Source organism: Protopterus annectens, chromosome 4.part1, assembly GCF_019279795.1.
Source record: "Protopterus annectens isolate FY-2018-M chromosome 4.part1, PAN1.0, whole genome shotgun sequence".
NCBI classification, from domain to species: domain Eukaryota; kingdom Metazoa; phylum Chordata; order Ceratodontiformes; family Protopteridae; genus Protopterus; species Protopterus annectens.
In genome coordinates this window covers 143,115,017-143,138,301 of record NC_056734.1, presented here as the reverse complement: position 1 = coordinate 143,138,301, position 23,285 = coordinate 143,115,017, and the positions used below count along the sequence as shown (strand labels likewise).

Below are 23,285 nucleotides of genomic sequence, written 5' to 3'. Positions count from 1 at the left end.
TATATCTATATATATATATATATATATATATATATATATATGTGTGTGTGTGTGTGTGTGTTGGATTGCAAGAATTTTGATCAAGTGCTTCCTTTTTGATGGCTTCAGTCTGGATTTTTGGATGATATTGTAATATTACACTGATGATTCCAAATAGATCCAGAGCTTATCTAAACAATCCTGTGTTGGTTTATGCTTGATTGTGCAGCTGCCTGGTAAGAGAAGATTTATTTTGATTTATTTTTTATTTTTTACCAGTTTTTCACTGTTTGTAGGAAGAAAGTGATAGCTTGTAGACAAGAAGATTTACCAGAGTATGGGTTTGTAATTTATTGATCATTACTGTTAAAAATAGGTGCAACTACAAGCGATAGTAGGAAAGGAAACTTTTGTGTGACTTTCACAGATGGTATGATTAGAGCAACACTGGTGATCAGTTTTCCTCATGTCAAAAATTGGATGGTGTGATTACCATTTTTAGTACTAAATCTAGGCTTACTGATTGATGGCGGTTACACCTGTGCAATCGGCACAGACTGGGGAACTGATGTGACGTATATTAATGACTGGACTCATGCGATAAAGAATGTTAGACAAGGTTCAAATAGAATACATTTAGGAAAAGGGGTGTCTTGTCAGTAAAAATCATGCAAGGTAATACCACTAACAGCTTTGAAATTCTGGATGCAAGTACACAGTAATCTGAGGATTCAGAACATATAGAAGAAAATAAAAAAGAAGGAAAGGAAGAAAAAGAAACCGATTAATATCTATAAAACAAAGCGAATACATACTAAAAAGGACAATGTTTTGTTGTGTAACACACAGGTTACAGGGAATGATAACATTTTTATACCAGGAAACCTTCAGTCTACAGAAAAAGGAATCATTGTTCCCAAAGAAAAAGTAGAAAAAAGAATAAAGGGGCAGGTGAAAAGGAAGTAATCAAAATTGAATGTGGAAGGATCAAAGAACATTACTGTAAAAAAAAAGATAAGAAAGACAGACAGCGACATGGCTCGAGATGTGAATGTACAAAGGCAGCCGGATGAGAACTGTATGCTTGCAAATGTAAGAAGCAATGAAAACAGTGGGATTAATAAGACTGTGGTGATGAAGATAATTCATTTCTAACAATTGATAGAGCATATATTACCAAATTAGTAGCTGAAGATTCTTCAGATCTGATCAAAAAGATATTCTCCTTAAAGATTCAATTATTAGAGGAACAGATACTTATATTTGCAGAGAAGGTAATGAACATTGGATAGTGTTATGCTTGCCAGGATTAAAAATGGATGATGCTACCATGGATCTGTTTTGATTTATATTGGTACAAATGATCTCATCCACAAGGACTCTCTGACTGAGAGTAGGGAACTTACAGCCCTCTTAGATGACATAGCTTGTACATGTGATAGAATGTATTTTGCACAATTCACACATAGAAAGGAGGGTCATGTAACCATGAATTAAAATAAGTTTTGGGGGTAAATATCTATATGAAAAAAATGTCTCATTTAAAAAAATAAAAATGTATAGAGCATCTGAGCCTAAGTCTGGGCACACATGTTTAGACAGGATGGCATCCACTTATCAAGACCAGAGAAGGCAATTTTTGCAGCAAATATTTTGCAATATTGAACTAATACAAGGCTGGATTTTTGCCAGGATGAACATTTAACAGTTCTCAGATAAGAACATTTGATGCATGTCCAATAATTGTTAATGCTAGGAGCATTAATAATAAAGTTTTTTATTGGAAAATTTGACATGCTTCCATAAGACTGATGGTGTTATTGTTTGTGAAATATGGTTAAAGAGCAATGACTGGAAAACAGTTCTGTCAGGGTATAAATGCTTTTACTGTAACAAACACTCTGACAAAAAGTCAGGTGTAGTGTTATGATTTCGATTGAAGATTGTTATGTGGCCTGCGACTATTACATGTTCAGTCATAACACCTATGCTCTAGATTGTATAACTGCGACAATAAAGACAACCCTGGAACATATACCAGTTGGAGTGTATAGACCACCAAAGTGCAGATGACCCAGAAGAATTCATACATTTCTTGCATGAAACACAGGAGGGAAGAATAATAGTGGCTGGGGACTGATTCGCCAGAAACAGACTGAAATAATATTGATTCAACAGCATTAGTAAGGAAATAATTTACAACATGTTTTCAGGAACAACAATTGCTTCAGATTGTAAAAAAGTCTACTAGAAAATGAACCATACTAGACATTGTTTGCATTCCTAAAGAAATTACTGTTACTTCATGTCAAGATTTACTACTGTTGATGTGCAGTTATCATGGGGTTATAAAGATTGTCTGCTAGATAATTCTGCCAAACCAAAATCTAAATCAGTACAAAAAAGATTAATAACAAGTTATACGGAAGCAAAATGCTCACTATGTAGAATTAATTGGAGTGATGAGTTCAATGGAAAAACTGCGGAAGAAATGTGGAATGTTTGGAAAGAGAAATTGTTTAAATGCAAAAAAAAAAAATAAAAAAAATGTTTACCATCAGGATTTAGGCACACAGTGTCAGGAGGACATATTTCCATAAGAAAAAGGTACTTGATCAAGGTGAGAAACAAAAATACATAAGAAATGGAAAGGAGGTCAAGCTATAATTTTGAAAACTGAAATAAGCTGAACAGAGAAAGTAAACATATTGTGAGACAAGGTCAAGAAAATATGAAGAAAATTTATATAAAGATATTGAGCATAATAGGAAGCCATTTTATAGATATATAAGATGTGGTAGGAGTAACGACATACAAATTGATAAACTGTGTGTACATTCTAAAATTTATTGTCAGACATAGTAAATTACAGATATAGGGCCAGATTAAATAACACTAAGTCTACACTAAGTCTACAACATATGTATTCAAAAACATCCCTACCACATTTTGTTTGTGCCTTCTAGTCACTCATAAAGATAACACCAAATGTATATGTAGTCTCCACCTTGTGGTAACCTTTATGAATCCCATTCAATATTTAAAGCAGCAAAAATATCAGTAGGAAAAGTAAAATTAGGAGGAAGAAGGTGTGAGTTATGTCTGTGTTGTCTGTTCACTCAGAATGGTATACACTTAGTGTAGGCATTATTGAATCCCGGGGATATTTATAAAAAATGTTTTTGCAAAACAGTTTGACTCCACAAAGTGAGTGATAAATTGTCCTAGTGGCTTCAAGGTAACCTCAGATACTGAAATCAAATTAGATTATATTGAAAAAGAACTATATAAACTAGTTGCAAACAAAGCACAGGGAGTAGACAGAATTAGTAATAATGACCCGAGAACACTTTGGCATGAACTTGCATCATCATTTTATCTGCTATTTACTTGGTCGTATAAATATAGAGAAATTGCTCATGATTGGAGACATGCACTTCTTAATCATATCTTTAAGGGAAAGGAAGTAGGACAAACCTAGAGTCATACAGACCCATAACTTACTTTAACGTCATGGAAAAACAACGAAGAAGGTTATATTGGATAAATTACTGTCAGAATTGGAAAGGCTGGGAAATATATCAGCATGCATATGTTAAAAATAGATCTATTACCACCTGTAACATGATGTTTTATATAATATGAATGAAAAAACTGTGCTGTAATGTAATTTATATAGGTTTAACTTCAGCATTTGATAGGGTCATACACAAAACATTGATCCATAAAGTAGAACAAATAAGTATTGATGTACTCTTGATAAGATGGATAGCTGCATGGCTTACAAATAGGACTTGGCAGGTATCATACAGCAATTGGACGGGTGAAATTTAAGGTTACGGTCAGGGTGTTCCACAGAGCTCTATCTTAGGCCCATACTAGATATTAGATTGTATTTTTTAGATCTGTATTTTCATCTGAGGTGTACTACAGTCTGTATGCAAATGAGTAAAGTGGCATGACTGAAAGAGAACTTTAAACTGACCTCTTTGGCACAGGACAATAATATGCTAAGTGCATTAAAAAAAATAAGCATATGAGGTTTGGGAGACATTAACTAAAAGGAGAATATTTAATACAGTACACAGTGATTGAAACTGTGAATTCTTTTAAGGACCTAGGTGTATGGATAAATTCAGCTTTGAATTTTTCTAATCATATCGACCCATTGATATAGGTTGTATAAAAAGATTTATAAAGTTTAGGAAATCAGAAATGATGAGGTCATCATTTGTTAGTTATATTAGACCCAAACTTAATTATGGAATAACAATACCGAAATCTTATAAGAAAACAAGTATGAGTAAACTTGAAACAATACAACAAAAATATACCAAGGGCATCAATGGATGTAAAAATGTAAGTTATTATGAAAGACTAAAATATCTGAACTTGTACAGTGTCTCTTACAGTTATAGAAGAGGAGACCTTATTTAGATATATAAAGGCATTGAGAAACAACTGCCTCTGCAAATGATTGGTGTTATCAAAACATAGTAGAGAATCATCAGACAGCCTATGTAGAAGGTTCTATAGGAATGAGAAGTGCACTAATTGGTTCTCTGAGAGAGCAGCTGATGCATGGAACAGACTACCTAATTACATTAAAGCAAGTAGTAGTTTAGATATTTTAAGAATACCCTGGATACTTATGAGAACAACTGTGTTGGTATATTAGCAGGTGAAAAGGGCATCATTGCCTGTGCCTGAAATATTTGTATGCATGTATGTATGTAAGTGTAAAATTTTATATGCATAAACACAAGTACATATACACTCATTGGCATAATCAGCCATACAAGCAAACCAAAAACATTTGTGTGTGTACAGGTAGTTGGACAGATATAAAGAGAGGGTGCACAAGACAGATTTTTTTTTCTGCTGATTGGTTTACTGTTTATGGTTTGTTTTTTTCTTATATAAACATATATGTTTGGTGTTACATTTTCTTTAACCTATGTTTCAGAATGTTTATGCATTAATGACATTTTTGGTTATATTGCATATTAATTGTACTCATTGTACCTTTAATATTTTTATGTCAGTTTTTCAACAATTGTCCAAATTTTCCTTGCTTGTAATTCATACTCATTAACTGAAATAAAGAGTTTAAAACCTGGAATGGATAAATGAATGAGTGAATGAATAGATAAATAAATTAATAAATAAATACAAATTCCCAGATCTGAGTGCACACTCCTTGTGATTTATCCCTGTACTCCATAAGTCACCAAACACTGAATTCAGAAAGAAAATCAATGCAGCACCGTACAAGTCATTGCTTAGCACTGCATGGTGAGATTCCCAAGGCACAGATACATTTTGTATACACAGTATGCAGAAACATCTGCTGTTGTGTTACTGCATCTAGTTTGTGCGGCTACGTGTACTTGTGGCTATGGCATGTGCATAATTTGTTTTAATTGCTAAAGCAACTTACCTAGTCATATGTGAAGAGTATTAATGGCCTACATCCAGAAGCATAGTTAGGTGGGGCAAAGGGGGCAGTCAATCTAGACACTAGTTATCAGGGAGAGTGATTGGCAGATGTCAGTCAGGTAGTAGCTCAGGACCAGCATTCAGAAGTGAATGCTGATACTATATTTACAGCCAGGGCTTTAGCATTTTATCACACCTTGCATCATGTGTAGACTGCTGCAAGCCACAACACATTTGTAGCAAGTGATTTGCTACCATTTAAAAAGATAGTCTTCATCTAAGAGAAACAGACCCCCTCCCCTTTTTTTGTAGGAAAACATACCTCTCAACTGTCCAGATTTTTTTCTCATATTTTTGGTCTGTTTCTCATAAAATTTGTCTTTTTCTGGCAAATCACAGAGGAATTAAGTCACTAAGTCACTAAATAATGAGATATAGTTGAGTTTCAGACTTCTTTTCCTTCATAAAATGCACAGTAACACAAAGCCTGTTATTCTAGCAACTTTGGAAGTTTATGACAACAATATTTAAAAATCTGTCCCTATTTTTGGGCCTTTGTCCCCCCATTACTTTAGGCTTTGTCAAAATTTCTTGTGCTAAAAAGTTCAGGTATGGTTCCCCAGTTATGGGTGCGCAATATCAGTATTACATGTTTTTAATCATACATACTTAAGTCATACATACTTAAAATAGGTAAAGAAAAAGCTTAACAAAGCACTGTATAAACATGGAAAATATTTTAATGGTGGCTGCATACATTTTGCAATCATAGTAATACATTATTTAAAGCAATAATCATGTGTAGATTTGCATATTATTTATTGGATAGTCTGATCTCCATGGGGAGTTATTGGATGTATGGGGGCCTACACCTTACAATTAGTTCTAGTACTACACAGATAATATTTTTGGATGTTGATATTAGAGTAAAACAGGATGGGACTTTATTAAGTCAACTACATAGGAAACATCCTGAAGTTAACACTTTGTTACATTCTAACAGTTGTCATCCCATACATATCATTCGGAGCATTTCAAAATCTCATTTTATGTGGGTACGATGAATTTGCTCATCTGTAGAGGATTTTTCTTCACATAGTGAACAATTAACAAGGAGATTTCTTAATCGTGCGTATAATATGAATGAAATCAGGAAATCGAGTGAATATGCCTAGAATCTAGATAGGGATAATTTATTAAGTTATCAAGAAGAGAAGTCCACTAAGAATACCCAGTTAAGATTGGTCACCAATTATGGTAGTAATATCTCAGTTCTGATTAACTCTATTAATAAGTATTGGGAGATTTTCACTTCTGAAGACTCTTTAAAGGACTTGATCCCTTCAAGATGTTTGTTCTCCTACAGGAGAGGTAGAACTATTGCTAATAGATAAAATCATTATAAATGAATATCATGGGAAGGGACCGGGTCATACCAAAAAACTTTGGATGGGGGCTTGTTAGGGGGTTGTCAGCCTTGTAATCATTGCAGGTTTTTGCAAATATGTAAACAAAACACAAGCATTTACCTCTAGAAATACATCACCATTTTTTGACATACGAGTGTATGGAGACTGTACCTCAGATAGGGTAATTTACCTTGTGATATGTAATTGTCAAGCTTTTTATGCAGGGCAAACTGAAGTTACATATCTCAGAACATTTAAGTGATGTTAGATGTGCCTGACATTCAAATGCCTTGTCGAGACATACCAGACAATATTCTACAGCCCAATTTAGATTTATTATTATTGATAGGCTTATGTTACAGGACAAGGATAAATTAGGTCAGCATACTATGTTTGACAAAAAAAGAAAAAAGTGGATTATTTTGTTGGGTGCCCTTTTTTCACCAGAGCTTAATGAGCCTTTGTAATCTACCAATGGGAAGCTACTTTGGAGTATTTAAATGTAGCGGGGAGCACTTTATTGTAATGCACTGATTAAGGCTTAATAGCTGAAACTGGTATGCTGCTAGTTTGTTTTTAACATGCTGTTAATATGCATGTTTTGTTATTGATGATTATATAATAAATTATGAATGAATGCTGACTTTGAAGTGCTGTCCATTGTGTTTTTTGAGTTATTGGACAACCCCCACCATCAAAAACGACAACAGCAATGTATTGTGTTTAAATGAAAGGAAGAAATAACCAGCTTGATTTTTCAAATAGACATTGAGACTGTTATTTAAAACTAATTTGTGGTTATCTGCTTAGGATATAAAGGCAACAGAGGATGGCCAGGACCTGCAGGGAATAAAGGGACACAAGGTCCACCAGGGCCTATTGGCAAGTATATTTATAATATCACCACTATTTTTGTTGTTACATGAATTTCACAATTACAGTCTAAAAAAGGACCATTTTGTCCATCTCTGATTTCAGGTCCCAGAGGAATTCCTGGAGATGCAGATGTCTCTTACATTCCTGGAGATATGGGACGCAGGGGACAGCAAGGACCTCCTGGTCCAGTAGGAGACCGTGGACCACCAGGCCCAGATGGATTACCAGGTAATTTCAACAACAAAAATGATGATGATGATGATGATGATGATGGTGATGATGGCCAGCTAAGAACTTGGTTATATTCAACTGGATGTATAAGAGAATTTAAGTACCTTTATCTGCACTTTTTTTTTAAAAAAATACAGCATTTAATTTGATTTAAACTGTGTTGTAGAAAATTTAACTGAACTGGCAGTTTTAAACTCTGCTCTTCAGTAACTTGAACTGAAGCTAGTGTTTGCTGAATTTTGTTATTTGCTAGTAATTACAGGTGTGGGGGTAGCCACATTCTTTGATTTCCTGTCCTTGCCTATTTAAGTGGTACAGTGTGAAATACTTTCTGCTTAAAAACCTCAGCTTTGGCCAGCTAAGAACTTGGTTATATTCAACTGGACGTATAAGAGAATTTAAGTACCTTTATCTGCACTTTTTTTTTAAAAATACAGCATTTAATTTGATTTAAACTGTGTTGTAGAAAATTTAACTGAACTGGCAGTTTTAAACTCTGCTCTTCAGTAACTTGAACTGAAGCTAGTGTTTGCTGAATTTTGTTATTTGCTAGTAATTACAGGTGTGGGGGTAGCCACATTCTTTGATTTCCTGTCCTTGCCTATTTAAGTGGTACAGTGTGAAATACTTTCTGCTTAAAAACCTCAGCTTTGGCCAGCTAAGAACTTGGTTATTTTCAACTGGACGTATAAGAGAATTTAAGTACCTTTATCTGCACTTTTTAAAAAAAAAATACAGCATTTAATTTGATTTAAACTGTGTTGTAGAAAATTTAACTGAACTGGCAGTTAACTCTGCTCTTCAGTAACTTGAACTGAAGCTAGTGTTTGCTGAATTTTGTTATTTGCTAGTAATTACAGGTGTGGGGGTAGCCACATTCTTTGATTTCCTGTCCTTGCCTATTTAAGTGGTACAGTGTGAAATACTTTCTGCTTAAAAACCTCAGCTTTGGCCAGCTAAGAACTTGGTTATATTCAACTGGACGTATAAGAGAATTTAAGTACCTTTATCTGCACTTTTTTTTAAAAAAAATACAGCATTTAATTTGATTTAAACTGTGTTGTAGAAAATTTAACTGAACTGGCAGTTTTAAACTCTGCTCTTCAGTTATTCCCACCCACCCTGTTTTTGTTTTGCTGTTAATCTTAGTGGCCTTGAAACTGCCCGCCCCTCAGCCTGCCTCTGGACCCATCTCATTTGCTCACTCAACTGAGTGCAGTGAGATCATATTCTGATTTCAGGCAGTCCTACTGTGTACAAAGAGAGCATCTGGGAAACAGACAAAAAAAAAATAAGCTTATTTCCTGCCTTTCCTGTTAAGTGGTATAGACTATTTGTAGGCTTCTGAGCCCCCAAGCCCTTCTGTGTTTGAGGGAAGCCTTCTAGCTTGTTTTTTTCTTATAACTAGCCAGTTTTCTAGTTTCAGCACTCAAATCTGTTTCTTTGATCTCAGCACTTGTTCAGATTTAAAAAAAAAAATTCATCTGCTTTTACTGTACTTGTGTTCTACCTACTTCATTTTACTTTTGCATCATCTTAAAAATACTCAATTGTATTTATTACTGCTTGGTGTAACTCATTCTAAGCCATTTGGTTTAAACACTTGGGCTTCGGACCAGTTGTTTTGCACTGAGAGGGTTTGTGGTCTGCACTGTAGTGGCAGAACAGGTAGCTTACATCTTTCTAAGTTGGGAACTGCTGATTGAGGGCTCAGTGTCTGTTATTCTAAAAGTGTATTAATTCTGGTTTAAGCACTTGGGCTTTCAGGCCAGTTATTTTACATTAAGAGGGTTCGTGGTCTGCACTCTTGTGGGAGGAGAGGCTGGACTCTGCCCTTCTGAGCTGGGAATTTCTGGTTAAAGGCTTATAGTGCATGCATATCTAAACTGCTTCTTACTGAAGTTGGTGCACCTTGTTTGCTGTGGCATAGACTGGATTCGGGCCTGCTGGATCTAGCTTTGTTTGTGTAACTTGAGCACTAATCCAGACATTCTCTAAAGTATTCAATTGTATTTATTACTGCTTGGTTGTAACTTGATTAAAGTGTAGCTATCATTCTAAGTCTTTGGATTAAGCACTTGGGCTTCAGACCAGTTGTTTTACATTAGGAAGGTTTGTGTCAAGCACTGTGGTGGCAGGACAGGTAGCTTTCATCCTTCTAAGTTGGGAACTGCTGATTGAGAGCCCAGTGTCCAAGTGTATTAGTTCTGGTTTAAGCACTTGGGCTTCAGGCCAGTTATTTTACATTAAGAAGGTTCGTGGTCTGCACTCTTGTGGGAGAAGAGGCTGGACTCTGCCCTTCTGAGCTGGGAATTTCTGGTTAAAGGTTTATAGTGCCTGAATATTTGAACTGTATCTTACTGAAATTGGTACACCTTGTTTGTTGTAGCATAGACTAGATCCAGGCCTGCTGAATCTAGCTTTGTTTATATGCTTGTTGTTTGTTTGCTTGTTATTTCCCTGGAACGCTAATTCCACCTAATACGCGGATTCTCAGCGCTTCTGTGGATCACTAGTGATATCTGCATTGCTTACTGTACTTATTTCCTTGTTTCACTTGAAAGAAAGTTACTGTTTGTCGTTTTTGCATTTAGTTACTTGTAACACATTGCACTCAAGTTACCTGGCACTTGCTCACAAAAGCAATTATATAAGTCAGCACTAAAACTTAAAAGCACTACACCCTCACTCCCCACTGGCCCTTGTTTTCAATTATTAGGGAATTCCCAATATTATTCTAGCATGTCCAAAGGTCAGTTGTCAATCTCCTCTCCAGTCCAGCTGGTGAATCTGAGAATCTTGAGGCAATGTTATAACTGCCTCATGTACACAGACAACCCTCTCCTCCTCCCACATAACACAAATACTTGCGAGAGATGCAGCTATTTAGCCAAACTGGAGGCTGAGCTCTCTCAACTCAGGACTGGCAAGACCAGACAGGAGGAGAAGGCAACTACACACACCACAAAACCAGCCTCACATAATGCTACCACACCACTGAATCAAACACATAAACACACAAAGACATACTCGGAGGCTCTGAGTAAAAATTTACCTAAACAGCAGAGGCCTCCAAAGCAGACACCCAAACAACTGCTACCTCAAGACACCCCACAAGCAACACATAAACCACAAAATCAGTGTGCAAAGCAGTCACAGCCCTTAAGGCCAAATACAACACCAAACATACTTGTCATAGGTGACTCCATAGTCAGACACACTGACGTCCCACTCACCAGGCTGAACAAGGAGAGAGTCACAGTAAGCTGCCTATCGGGAGCTAGAATCCGCCACATAACACAAGCACTCGGGTCACTCCACGGCAAGTACAAATATGACACAGTCATTGTCCATGCTGGTGTGAACGACCTGAGACACACCTCCCTGGACTACATGAAAAGAGACATAGAGGAGCTCTCTGATTATGTAGCCCAGGCAGGTATGACCCTGACCCTGAGCAGTATCCATCCTTCACCAAGAATGATGCCACAATATAGAGACAAGATGATCAGCTTTAACAATTGGCTTAATGTCTGGTGTCATTCAAAGGGGATCCAGTGTCTGTCTGCCTGGGATGGCATGCTTGACAAGCCACGCTGCTTCGCAAGGGAAGGCTTGCACCTGTCACCCCTGGGATTCCGGATATTAGCTAAGGCTCTTGCCACCCCCATAGTGCCTTTTTTAGGCAAGGCTCAAATTCTAAACCTACCACCCTAGAAAACAAAAATGGGAAGAAACTGAGGGTAATGCTGCTCAATGCCAGAAGTCTAAATCTCAAAATGCACGCACTCGAGGCCCTTCTCAGTATGGAGAACATCGATGTCTGTGCTGTAACTGAAACCTGGTTCAAGGCTCCTGAGAGCACCCGGGCACTATTAGGTTTTACCTCATATCATGCGTTCCGGCCCCAAAACCCGGACCACACCACAAAAGGAGGGGGTGTATCCATATTCATAAAGGATACCCACACCTCCAGGTTGGTGGCAACGCATGAAGCTTCGGAAACCATCCAGGTGCAGCTAACCATAAGCAAAACTGCTCTACAAATTGTAGCATGCTACAGGCCACCCTCTCAAACTCAGGAACCCCACACAGCCTTCCTGAAGACACTGGAGGGTATAAATGTATCTCCAAACACCATCATATTGGGTGACTTCAACTACCCGAATATAGACTGGGAACATTACTCAAGCCCTAACTTTCTAGCCCAACGGTTCCTGGAGTTCATAAATTCAAATGCCATGGAACAGCTAGTCACTGTTCCCACGAGAGGAGAAAATATACTAGATCTCATTATCACAAACATGGGGACAAAATGCTCCACACCGGAAGTATATCCCTCATTGGTGAGATCTGATCATAAACTAATTTCACTGGAAATCCACATCCCGCCCCCACCCCAAACAAAAAAGACCACAGTGAAGAACTTCTCTAAAGCAAACTTCACACTACTCAAGACTGGTGTGGTATCCTTCAAGGCCCCTGAGCCAGTGGAAACCACAACCCAAGCTGCGGAAGCCCTTACAGATGCCTTCTATGAACACCTCCAGGACTGCATGGATCAGGCAATCCCAAATAAAACCAAGACTCTTTCCACAAAGGGCAAACGTCCAGTCTGGTGGACCCCAGCCATTAACAAACTTTACAATAAGAGGAGAAAGCTATTACATGGTAGAACAAAATGCATAAAGGGAAGTCACCCTGATCATTATTAGTAAAAAAATACGAGCACTCATAAAATCAACTAAGGCCAATTTTGAGAGAAAAATTGCCATGGATTCAAAGGACAATCATAAGGCCTTTTTCAGCTATGTTAGGAACCTGGGTGGAAACTCCCAGATATGCTCAGAATTAGTCCAAAATGATACAAAAATCACTGAACCCACAGACATTGCCAACATACTGGCAGACAGGTTCAGTGCAAACTTCACCCCCCTCTCCCCCCCTAAAGGGAGATAACTATCCCAGCGGAGCGTAGCCTCCCAGACATCTCAAATGCGCAGGTGAAAGCTGCTCTCTCTAAAGCTAAAAACACAGCATCAATGGGACCGGATGGTGTCCCCGGCTGTGTGCTACACGAGCTAAATGAGGAATTAAACCCGCACATAAGGCAGCTGTTTAATCTCAGCCTTACCACAGGATACGTGCCCAAGGAGTGGCGTACGGCAACTTTGGTCCCACTCCACAAAGGCGGTGCCTCTACGGACCCTGATAATTACTGCCCCATAAGCTTAACAAGTCTAGTCTGCAAAGCTATGGAGAGGATCATAATGGAGCTCATAAACAAAGATATAGGGGACTTGCAGACATTGGACCCGACCCAGTTTGGCTTTGTCAAGGGCAGATCATGCCTTTTGAACTTGGTCGACTTCTTCGAAACAGTCACCAAGGCCATTGATGAGGGAAAGGCAGTCCATACAGCCTACCTTGACCTTGCAAAGGCTTTCGACACAATACCCCACTCAGGTATTGTAGAAAAACTTACCAGCTTAAATGTAAACCCATATGTCACAAGATGGGTTGCAAACTGGCTTAAGGACAGAACCCACAGTGTTAGAGTTGCTGGCGCTATGTCAGACTCCAAGCCGGTCACAAATGGTGTCCCACAGGGCTCGGTCCTTGGCCCCCTATTGTTCGGCATCTACTTCTCAGAAGTACAGGCCAACATGGGAGGACTTTGGCTGACAAAGTTTGCAGATGACTGCAAACTGGGTGCCATAGTGGAAAGTGCATCGGACATGGATATCCTTCAGAAGGGACTCACGGAAACAGATAGCTGGTGCCAGAGCCATGGCCTGAAGTTAAACGCCAAAAAATGTATAGTCATACCCTTCGGGAAAAACAAGGTAACCCCAAGCTACCATATAGGTGGCAATCCACTAAGCACAGAAGAGGTTATCAGGGACCTGGGGACCCAGGTTGACAGTGGCCTTTCTTTTGACACTCACGTTGCTAAAGTGGTTAGAAAGACCTTCTACATTGCCCACCTGATCATGAAGGGATTCACATCCAGATCTAGTGAGGTCATTGTTCCCCTGTACTCTTCACTTATCAGACCAATGATCGAGTATAATGCCCCATTCGGGATGTATCTCACCCGACATCTGCAGCAATTGGAGAGATCCCAAAAGTTCCTCGCCAAAAGGATAAAGGGACTCCAAAATCTGTCATATGCTGCCAGATTGAAGAAACTCCAGCTCTATTCAGTCGCATACCGTCTGCTCAGAGGTGACATGTGCCTGACATACAAGGCCATGTCCAACCCGGAATTAATGGACATGCTCCACCTCAAAAAATCCAAATCCACCAAAACCACTAGAGCAAGCGACTTAAACCTTAGCACGGATATAAATAGGACGTGCTGGAGGGATAGATTTATCACTCAGAGACTCCCTATGCTGTGGAATAAAATCCCGGTCCATGTGAGGCAGAGCACCTCGCTGGCTCTGTTCAAGAGAAATCGTGACCTGTGGATGGGAGATCGTAGGTTTACCCCGGGAATAATCTCTGTGTCACTGCTGGACAGAGGCACAACAAACTAATGGGCACAGTATTTTTTCATATAAGGGGTGGCGTAAGCCACAAAACTTTGGGCTAGGCTTATAAATGCCTTAGGGCAGATAGCCTAGTATAAACCTATGAACCTATGAACCTATGATGGTGGTGGTGATGATGATGATGATGATGATGATATGTTATAGTCTGCAACTGCAAATTTCTAACACATTTATTTATCTGCTTATTTATTTTGTTCAACTGGTTTAAATGGTTGAGGCCAATTTCTCGGGGAACCTAGCACCACTGTCTTGCATACCCGTCAACTGCCCAGATGTTCACAGAATGTGCAGATTTTTGCCCAATATATTTGGTCTGTTCACCATAAAATTTGAGGTTTTGTGGCAAATCACTCAGAACTGAACTCATTAAATAATGCCAGACATCTGAGCTCCGGACTTCCTATCCTTCAAAAATACATCATAACACAAAAGCTGCTATTCTAGCCACTTTCTAAGTTTATATTAGCAATATTTAATGTATGTCCCTATTTTTGGGCCTTTGTCGCCACGTTATTTTTTGCTTTGTCCAGATTTCTTGTGCTAAGAGGTGAGAAGCATGCTGCCTTGTTAAGCGATGTCACATAGCAGGCAAAAGGATACTGAATGAATCAAACCAAGGGCTGTTGGATGAAGGCAGTGGGAGCTCATACCTTAAATCATTCTCTCTATACTGTGTCACAGAATGGCTGAAACTAAAGTGACAAGTACAGTCTGTAAAGCTATTTGTATGTATTCTCTAAACTTCATTCCCTCTAATTCTTTTTTATGGGTGCTAGACAAAGCACTGTAACATGCAGCTCTTGCATTTTTGACTCACTTTGCAAAGCAGTTTGAATTCTTACAGATTTAACTATGTTATAATTGTACATTTTACCAATGAGATAAAGAAAATTTTTTTGCCAGATTTTATGATACTCAGACCATTTTTTTCTAGCATTTCTGTAGCCTTCTTCTTCTTCAGCTTTTTCCTAGTTAGGGGTCGCCACAGTGGATCACCTGTCCGCTCATGATTGGCAGTGGAGTTTTACAGTGTTGAGTTGCCAACCCAGCACCCAACCTTCCACAGAAGGCACACACATGCACGCACGCACTCACACCTAGGGCCAATTTAGAGTGTCCAATCCACCTACAGCATGTCTTTGGGATGTGGGAGGAAACTGGAGCACCCAGAGGAAACCCACGTGACCACAAGGAGGACATACAGACTTCGGACAGAAGGCACCCCAGCTGAGGATCGAACCGGAGAACCTCTTGCTGTGAGGTGGCAGTGCTAACCGCTGCACCACCATGGCCGCCCAGCATTTTAATTTAATTGAGTTTATTTATTTGCTAACTGGGGACATGTTTATCTATGGTCTGGAACATAAGAACAGGGATAAGTATAACTTATGTAAGGGTGATTTCCATGGCCAATGATCCAGCATGTTTTGAGTGGTGGGATGAAACTGAGGAATTCAGATAAAACTCAGACAGACACAAAGAGAGCATCAAAAACTCCATATACACAATGACCAAAGGACAAGAATCCTGGGTCTGTGAGACAGAGACCTTAATAATAAGCCACTTTGCTACTGTAGTTACTTTGGCTATGTATGTCTATGTTCATGAGAAGTCAGGAGAATATGCCTAAAAGTGATAGAGCTAATAGTATCTTCCAAGTCTTTCTTTTCAGTGGCTACATTTCTACATACTTCTCTTGTAGTGGGTATAGATGGTGGCAGCAAAAGAAGGTTCAGGTAGATTAATTCATAGAGATGCTCCTGGACCAAGAATTGCAGGCATACAGATCAAGGAAGTAGAGTAGGCTGTTGAAATGTTGTAATATGGTTCCATGTTAAACCAGATTACAATCCTAAGGATATTCTAGCAGTTAGGAGAGGCAATATGTCATTTGGTCCCTTCCTCACAAATCTTCTTATTTTTATATCGCCCAGGGCCATGTTAATGAAAAGGATAGAAAGGCTTATTTATCTCACTGTAGATCCTGTCATACTAAACCGGTCCAGTTCTTTGACTGTGCCATTATGAATATAGACAGAGGTAGGACTGCAGTTGTGATGTGTTGTGTTGTCAGAAAAGTATTTTATTTAGTACAGTGCTGGAGGTTTCCTGCATGGATAAGCATGACTGGAGTGAACAGCAGACTTTGTAAAGGGTTAAATAATGGTTACATAACATGAAATGAAGGTAATAGTCATGGGAGAGCTATGAGAGGACAAGAAACTGACAGGTAGTATATTGCAGGTGTTAGTCTTGGGACCAGTCACATTCACTGCATTAATTTCAAACTTCATGCAGGATATAAGAGCTGAATCAGTGTTTTTGTAGACAGTGCCAAAGCTGCATGGTGGTGACAGAAATGGCAACAAGCATGAAGAAGGATCTAAGGAAACTAGAGCCACGGCCCAAATGATAACGTCTTCACTCCAGTTATTCCCTGTGCATGATGCTATACCTAGAAAATGATAACTGGTGTGCTAAATATAAAGACTTAAGACTAAGTAAAAAAAATGCAGAACAGAAAAAAGGATCTGAGTATTATTACTTCTTAAAACTCAAAACCTTTAGACAAAAACTGATTGTAATCCAGAAAGAAGACAATAATAGTAATACCTCCTTAACAGGTGCTGGTCTGGCAATAACTGGAATACATTGTACTGTTATAGAAACTTATAAGTAAGGAGAGGTCACAAAACAAGGGGAGGTGTGCAGAAAAAGTGATTAAGATGCTGAACAGAATGTAGGTGAGGCTATGACATATGAGGAGAGAGAAATGGAACTCTTCCTTTTTTATAATGGTGAAGAGGAAATACAAGACACACTCAATGTGGCTATATAAACCACTAAGCAGTCGATATGAAAATATTGCACAGCAAAAGAATTCACAGACATGAGGCAGGAGCTTTGACCACAAATAAAGGGAACACAGTTTAACCTTCAGTTAAGGAAGTTCTTTGTGATTGAGATGTTGCTTGATAGGTGGAAACAGTTAACACTATAGAATGTAGAGGGTAAAGTAGTTGAGGTCTTTAAGGCAACGTTACGTATACTTCTCAACTGTCCAGTATTTTGTAGAATGTCTAGATTTTTGAATCATATTTTTGGTGTGTTCCTTATAAAATTTGTTGTTTTCTGTCAAATCATTAAAGATTCTAGACACAAAGATTGTCATTTGAGTTACAGACTTCATATCCATCAAGAAATGCAAGCTAATGCAAAATGTGTCTAGAAACTTTCTAAGTTTATAAGAGCAATATTTAAAATCTGTCCCTTATTTTTACTCTTTGTCCCACCATTAGTTTTGGCTTTGCCCAGTACTATTTTTTTAACACATTTATTAAGTTATCACTTAAGACACTGGCACACATAAATTAATAGAAAATGAAAAAAATATCAACATTGTTTCATTTACAAACATTATGCATTTCATATATGTTTTCTTTAGTCCCACGTTACATAAATTGTTCAATTCCTGCCTTCCCTAACTCTCACTCCTCCTCTTGAACATTATTTTGCATGTATTGTTCTTACAAATTTAATGTATTTGTTTGTAATTTGTTCCTCCCCTTTTCTAAAGATCCAGTTTTTTATTTATTTTTTTTTACAGTATTCAATGCTTCAAAGACAGTTGATTTAGATTTTGATTTCCATTTTTTAGTAATTGCTTTTTTGGCAGCCAATATAATTAAACTTGATAAAGCCTTAGTATGTCTAGGCAATTCAGATCCTGTGTCATAGCTCAAAAGAATCGTTTAGGTTCATAGGTTCATAGGTAGGTACTAGGCTATCTGCCCAAAGGCATTTATAAGCCTAGCCAGAATGTGTTGGCTTTCACTGCCCCCTTACATTAGCTCTCTGTGCCTCTGTCCAGCAGAGCCACTGAAGTGATCCACAGGGTCAACTTTCTGTTTCCCATCGACTCGTCAAGGTTTCTTTTGAAGAGTGTTAGTAAGGAGCTCTGCCTAATGTAGATTGGAATCTTGTTCCAAAGCATGGGAAGTCTCTGGGACAGGAATCTATCCCTCCAGCACGTCCTATTTATTGTTGTGGTGAGGTTTAGATCCCTAGAGCATGTGGTTCGAGGGGATAAGGTTTTCTTTAGGTGGAGCATGTCCATCAATTCTGGGTTGGACATGGCCTTGTATGTCAGGCAGAGATCACGTCTAAGTAGGCGGTATGCAACCGAGTACAACTGGAGTTTCTTCAGTTGAGCTGCATAGGGCATCTGTTTGAGGCCAGTGATCCTCTTGCTGAGGTACTTCCATGGTCTTTCCAGCTGTTTCAGGTGTCTTATAAAGTACATCCCAAATGGGGCGTTGTACTCTATGATGGGTCTGATGAGTGATGAGTAGAGGGGTACAATGACATCTTTTGATCTGGATGTGAACCCTTTTGTGATTAGGTGGGCCACATAGAAGGATTTTTTGACCACCTTGGCAATTTGATTATCAAAGGTGAGATTACTATCTACTTGGGTCCCCAGATCCCTTATTACATCTTCCGTATTTAGGGGAATACCACCTATGTGGTAGTTTGTGGGTACTTTGTTTTTTCCAAAGGAGATGACTATGCACTTTTTGGCATTTAGCTTGAGGCCATGATTTTGACACCAGGTATCTTTTTCAGTGAGACTCTTTTGGAGAATGTCTGTGTCAACCAGAGAGTCAATTATAGCCCCTAGTTTGCAGTCATCTGTGGACTTGGTCAGCCATAGTCCTCCTGTGCTTACCTGTATCTCTGAGAAGTATATGCCGAACAGGAGGGGTCCTAGGACTGAGCCCTGGGGAATGCCACTTGTAACCAGTTTAGAGTCAGACCTAGCTCCTGCAAATCTCACCATGTGGGTTCTGTCCATGAGCCAGTTGGCAACCCATCTTGTGACGTAGGGGTTTATGTTCAGGCTGGTGAGCTTGTCTATAATACCAGAATGTGGAATGGTGTTGAAGGCCTTAGAGAGGTCTAAGTAGGCTGTGTGGACCACCTTTTCCTCGTCTATAGCCTTGATAACTGTCATAAATGTCCACCAGGTTTAGAAGGCATGATCTGCCCTTAACAAAGCCGAACTGTGTAGGGTCCAGTGTTTGGAGGTTCCCAATTTCCTTTGTTAAAGACATTTATTCCCTAAGTAATTTTGACAGAGTAATATATAATGATTTTTTTTAAATTTCCCAGATCATTACATTCTCAAAAAAATAAAAAAGCACATTCCAATTAAGCTGTTTCTACTTTATCAAATCTCCAATATTTGCTATCTAACCAAGGTAAAAATATATATATTTGAAGATTGCTTGGAGTATAAAATGCCTATGCAAACACTTCCAAGTAAAAATTCTAAACCTTCTATTATTTGTTACTTACTTGGGAGCCATATATATGTCCTCCCATTGCTCCCTTGTAAATTGCTTTTCCAGTCTCTATTTGTAATTTTTCTACCCTCCTCTTATTGATTCTTATAGTTATCATGCAACATTTTATATGTTCTATTAATTATCCCCTTTTCACAGCAGCTTTTGGTCTAGATTCAATGAAAAACTTTATGAGAGCAGGTATTTCACTTAGGACTCCCCTATCCCTTTCTCTCTGCCTATACTCTGATATCAATCCCTAGCAGGGAAAGCAGTCTTTAATCTGCAGTCCAAAATTATTGACATCACCACACTCTAAGTAGGCTGTGTATCTCTTCTTGCAATCATCCCTATTAGCAAAATGTATTTTTTCAATTCCCTTGTTGACTTAATTCTCAGAATATTTTTGATAGCTTTATAAATACAATATTCTATATGGTTGTTGGTATTCTCCTCATGGATCAGCATCCAAAATCCTACTCTCTTCTTATTTTATGAACCCCCCCTGCTTCATCCTCATCCTTTTCCACTTTGAATTATGACCTTCTGCTTCTGTTGTGTATATGACCCTTAACTGTATAGCTCTAAAATATCCCCTCAACTCAAGTAAATCTAAACCACCTTATTCTATGGGAAAGATCAGCTTATCCAATTTAAATTTTGCCCTCTTCTTCTCCTAGATAAATTTCTTCAACTCTTTTGTAATTATTATCCACAGCTTCTTATATCACTGATAAAAATATGCCTGAGTTGTGTATGAAACTAAAGTGACTACAAACATTTTCACTGCTTTAATCTTACTATCCATATCTATAAATAAGAGCTTTCAGTATTTCAGTTTTTTAATTATTTTATGTTTAGTCTCTTTCTACACACCCTTAGCTGCCATAATAGAAATCTTTTTTAATCCATACTCCTAAATATTCTGTCTTATGATGTCCCCAGAAATATGGGAATCAATGATTCAATTTAGCCTTATTATTGTATAAGGGAAATCAAAAGCATCCATTACCCTAGTCATAAAATCCCAGTTTACTCTGTTGCATGCTTCCCTGCAATACAGCCACTACATATTTCTTCCAAGATGCTAGTGTCTCCCATTTTTTAAATACTGTTAAACAAAATCTTCCAGATCTTTATTACTTTCTTCTAGATGTTCCCAGGAATACCATCTGGTCCTGGAGACTTCTCTCCCAATTGATTATATATCATCATATTAATCTTACCTCCTCCTATCTTGACTTTTACATAGTTGTTAAGCCTCATCTTCTTCTAACCTTGACATAATTAAGTTTTCCATACATTTTTCCATTGATGATTTTTCTTGGTTTCTGCATTCCTCTGCTTTATATAAATTTTCTTAAAATGTCCAAAATATCACTAATACCACTATAGGATTTCTGGTTATTTGTCTTGTCATAGACTGTCTTAAGTTTGCAATAATACTTTCTACTTTATGTTGCTTAAATTATTGTGCTGAAAGTTGTTGCACTCGTAAGCTGTTATCAAATAGTAGTTGCTTAACAGCAATCTTTCTTTTCTAAACTATTGCATTTTATCCAGATATATTATCCACACACTCCCTTATTTTCTCTTTAGCACTCTGAAGTTGGTCCTGTTCTTGTTCTGTGAGAGTCTTCTTATTCTGCATTTCTTTAGCCTTTGTCAGCCCCTAAATAATTCTTATTACTTCTTAACCATATCTCTTTTTCTTTTATCTCTATGAAATTCTTAAACTCTATTTTTGTTTTATTCCAGTCATCAGCTATCCCTTCTAAAGAAATCTCTGCCTTCTCCATTAACCTTTGAATAATTTCCACTACCCATTCCTTGAATTCTTCTCTTTTTAACAGGTACTTGAGAAAGTGTCAGTGTCACATTTTTACTTCATTAACCTGCATTTTTATCTTGTTTTTATTGGTACATTATCTGAAATAGTTATTGGATGTGTGTCAAAGTTTTCAATTAAATGCATGGGCTCCAGCAAAATATAAATTGTATCTTGTCTATTCCAGTTATTGTACCTGGGTGAATAATATGTAAATTCTGTCTGCATTCCTGCTACTGAATTCACATCTTCCATACCAAATATTTTCATAAACTCCTTCAGAAATCTACCCTGTTTTGTTATGTTTCCCTTCTACAGTATATCCCAATGATACATCTTCAATACTGCAAATCAATTTCTAGTCCCCAGCTATGAGCAATATTCCCTACAGAAAGCTAATTATTTCTCCCAAAATGTTCTTAAGCTTCATAATAGCAGTTTTTGTTGGAATATTAATACATGCCAATGTAATCCTGTTCCTTTGCCAGTAGCCCCTTACTATGACAAATCTAACATCACTGTCTTACTTTATCTTTATTTATCTTTATTTCATCTTTTATTGCTGTTTGAGCCCATATAGCAATTGTAGCAATTGATATAATTACTCCACTTTTCCTTTGTCCCTATTTCTGAAATCCTTTCTTTGTCAAATTCACATGTTCATTTCTTTCCAATGTGTTCTTAGCATAATTCAGTACTGTTTCCTTTTTGTCTGCACCTGTAAGGTCATATACAGTTCAAGATCTTACAGCTGGAGTAGCCATTATGTTAAAAAGCTATTGTTCCCATCTATTATATATAAGCTATTTTAATGTGTATTTCCAATTTTCTCTTGCAAGCACACAGTGTTTAGCAAGCTGATCTTTTCTACATTTATTTTTTTCTCATCTCCACACTTCTTGCTTTAATGAAAACCTGAAAAAAAACTAAGTACATGTTAAGAACAACCCCATCCCCTATAAACTTAGAATAAATACATGCACTTATATACATTTTCAACAGATGAAACTTAACCTTCAAGATAGGAACAATTGCCCTAAATTGACAACTGCATCCACAAATGTTACCTAAACTAAAAGTAAGGTCATCTATGGTAAAGCACATGTTACAGCCTATGTTCTCCTTTACACTGTTTGCTGTTTGCTCTGTTCTTAGCTCTTTTCTCCTTTCAGTTATGAAAACAGCTTGCATGCTTTCAGAAAACATTAACCTTTAGCCATAAGAAAATGTGTACTGGCTACCTTTAAATAATACTAAATTGTGCACTATTCTATTAAGTACATTAAAGTATTAAGGCTGCTAGGACAGATCCGGTCTCTTATTCACTTCCCATAATTTCAGACTTTATTTTTTATTGAACTGCTCACCATCATACCATTAAATTTTGCATTTCCCTCAGCAAAGAATATTTAAAATTCTCAAGATTAATTATTTTTACCTGCAGATAGTCAGACTCCATGTAAAAGTAGTCAGCAATGAAGGGGAAAAATCAAGTAAGAACTCTGCAGAAGCATTAAGTAATCTTTGTAAATTTCACTCAGAACACAATATACAGCATTTACCTGGCCAACCACCCTCAGCTGCAGATTTCATGTCTCCCACTGAGAACAGTTGCTAATGG

At 37.8% G+C, this 23,285-nt stretch overlaps 1 protein-coding gene across 2 annotated transcripts in view; it reads left to right on the top strand.

The window, feature by feature from the left end:
* The window catches only part of LOC122800784 (collagen alpha-3(IV) chain-like), a 1,680,215-nt gene that overhangs the window by 1,541,733 nt on the left and 115,197 nt on the right, over nt 1–23,285 (top strand). For both annotated transcript variants that reach the window (XM_044070045.1, XM_044070046.1), the window contains exons 45-46: nt 7,638–7,709; nt 7,806–7,931. In XM_044070045.1, the coding sequence (XP_043925980.1) occupies nt 7,638–7,709; nt 7,806–7,931 (198 nt within the window). The remainder of the gene's footprint in view (nt 1–7,637; nt 7,710–7,805; nt 7,932–23,285) is intronic.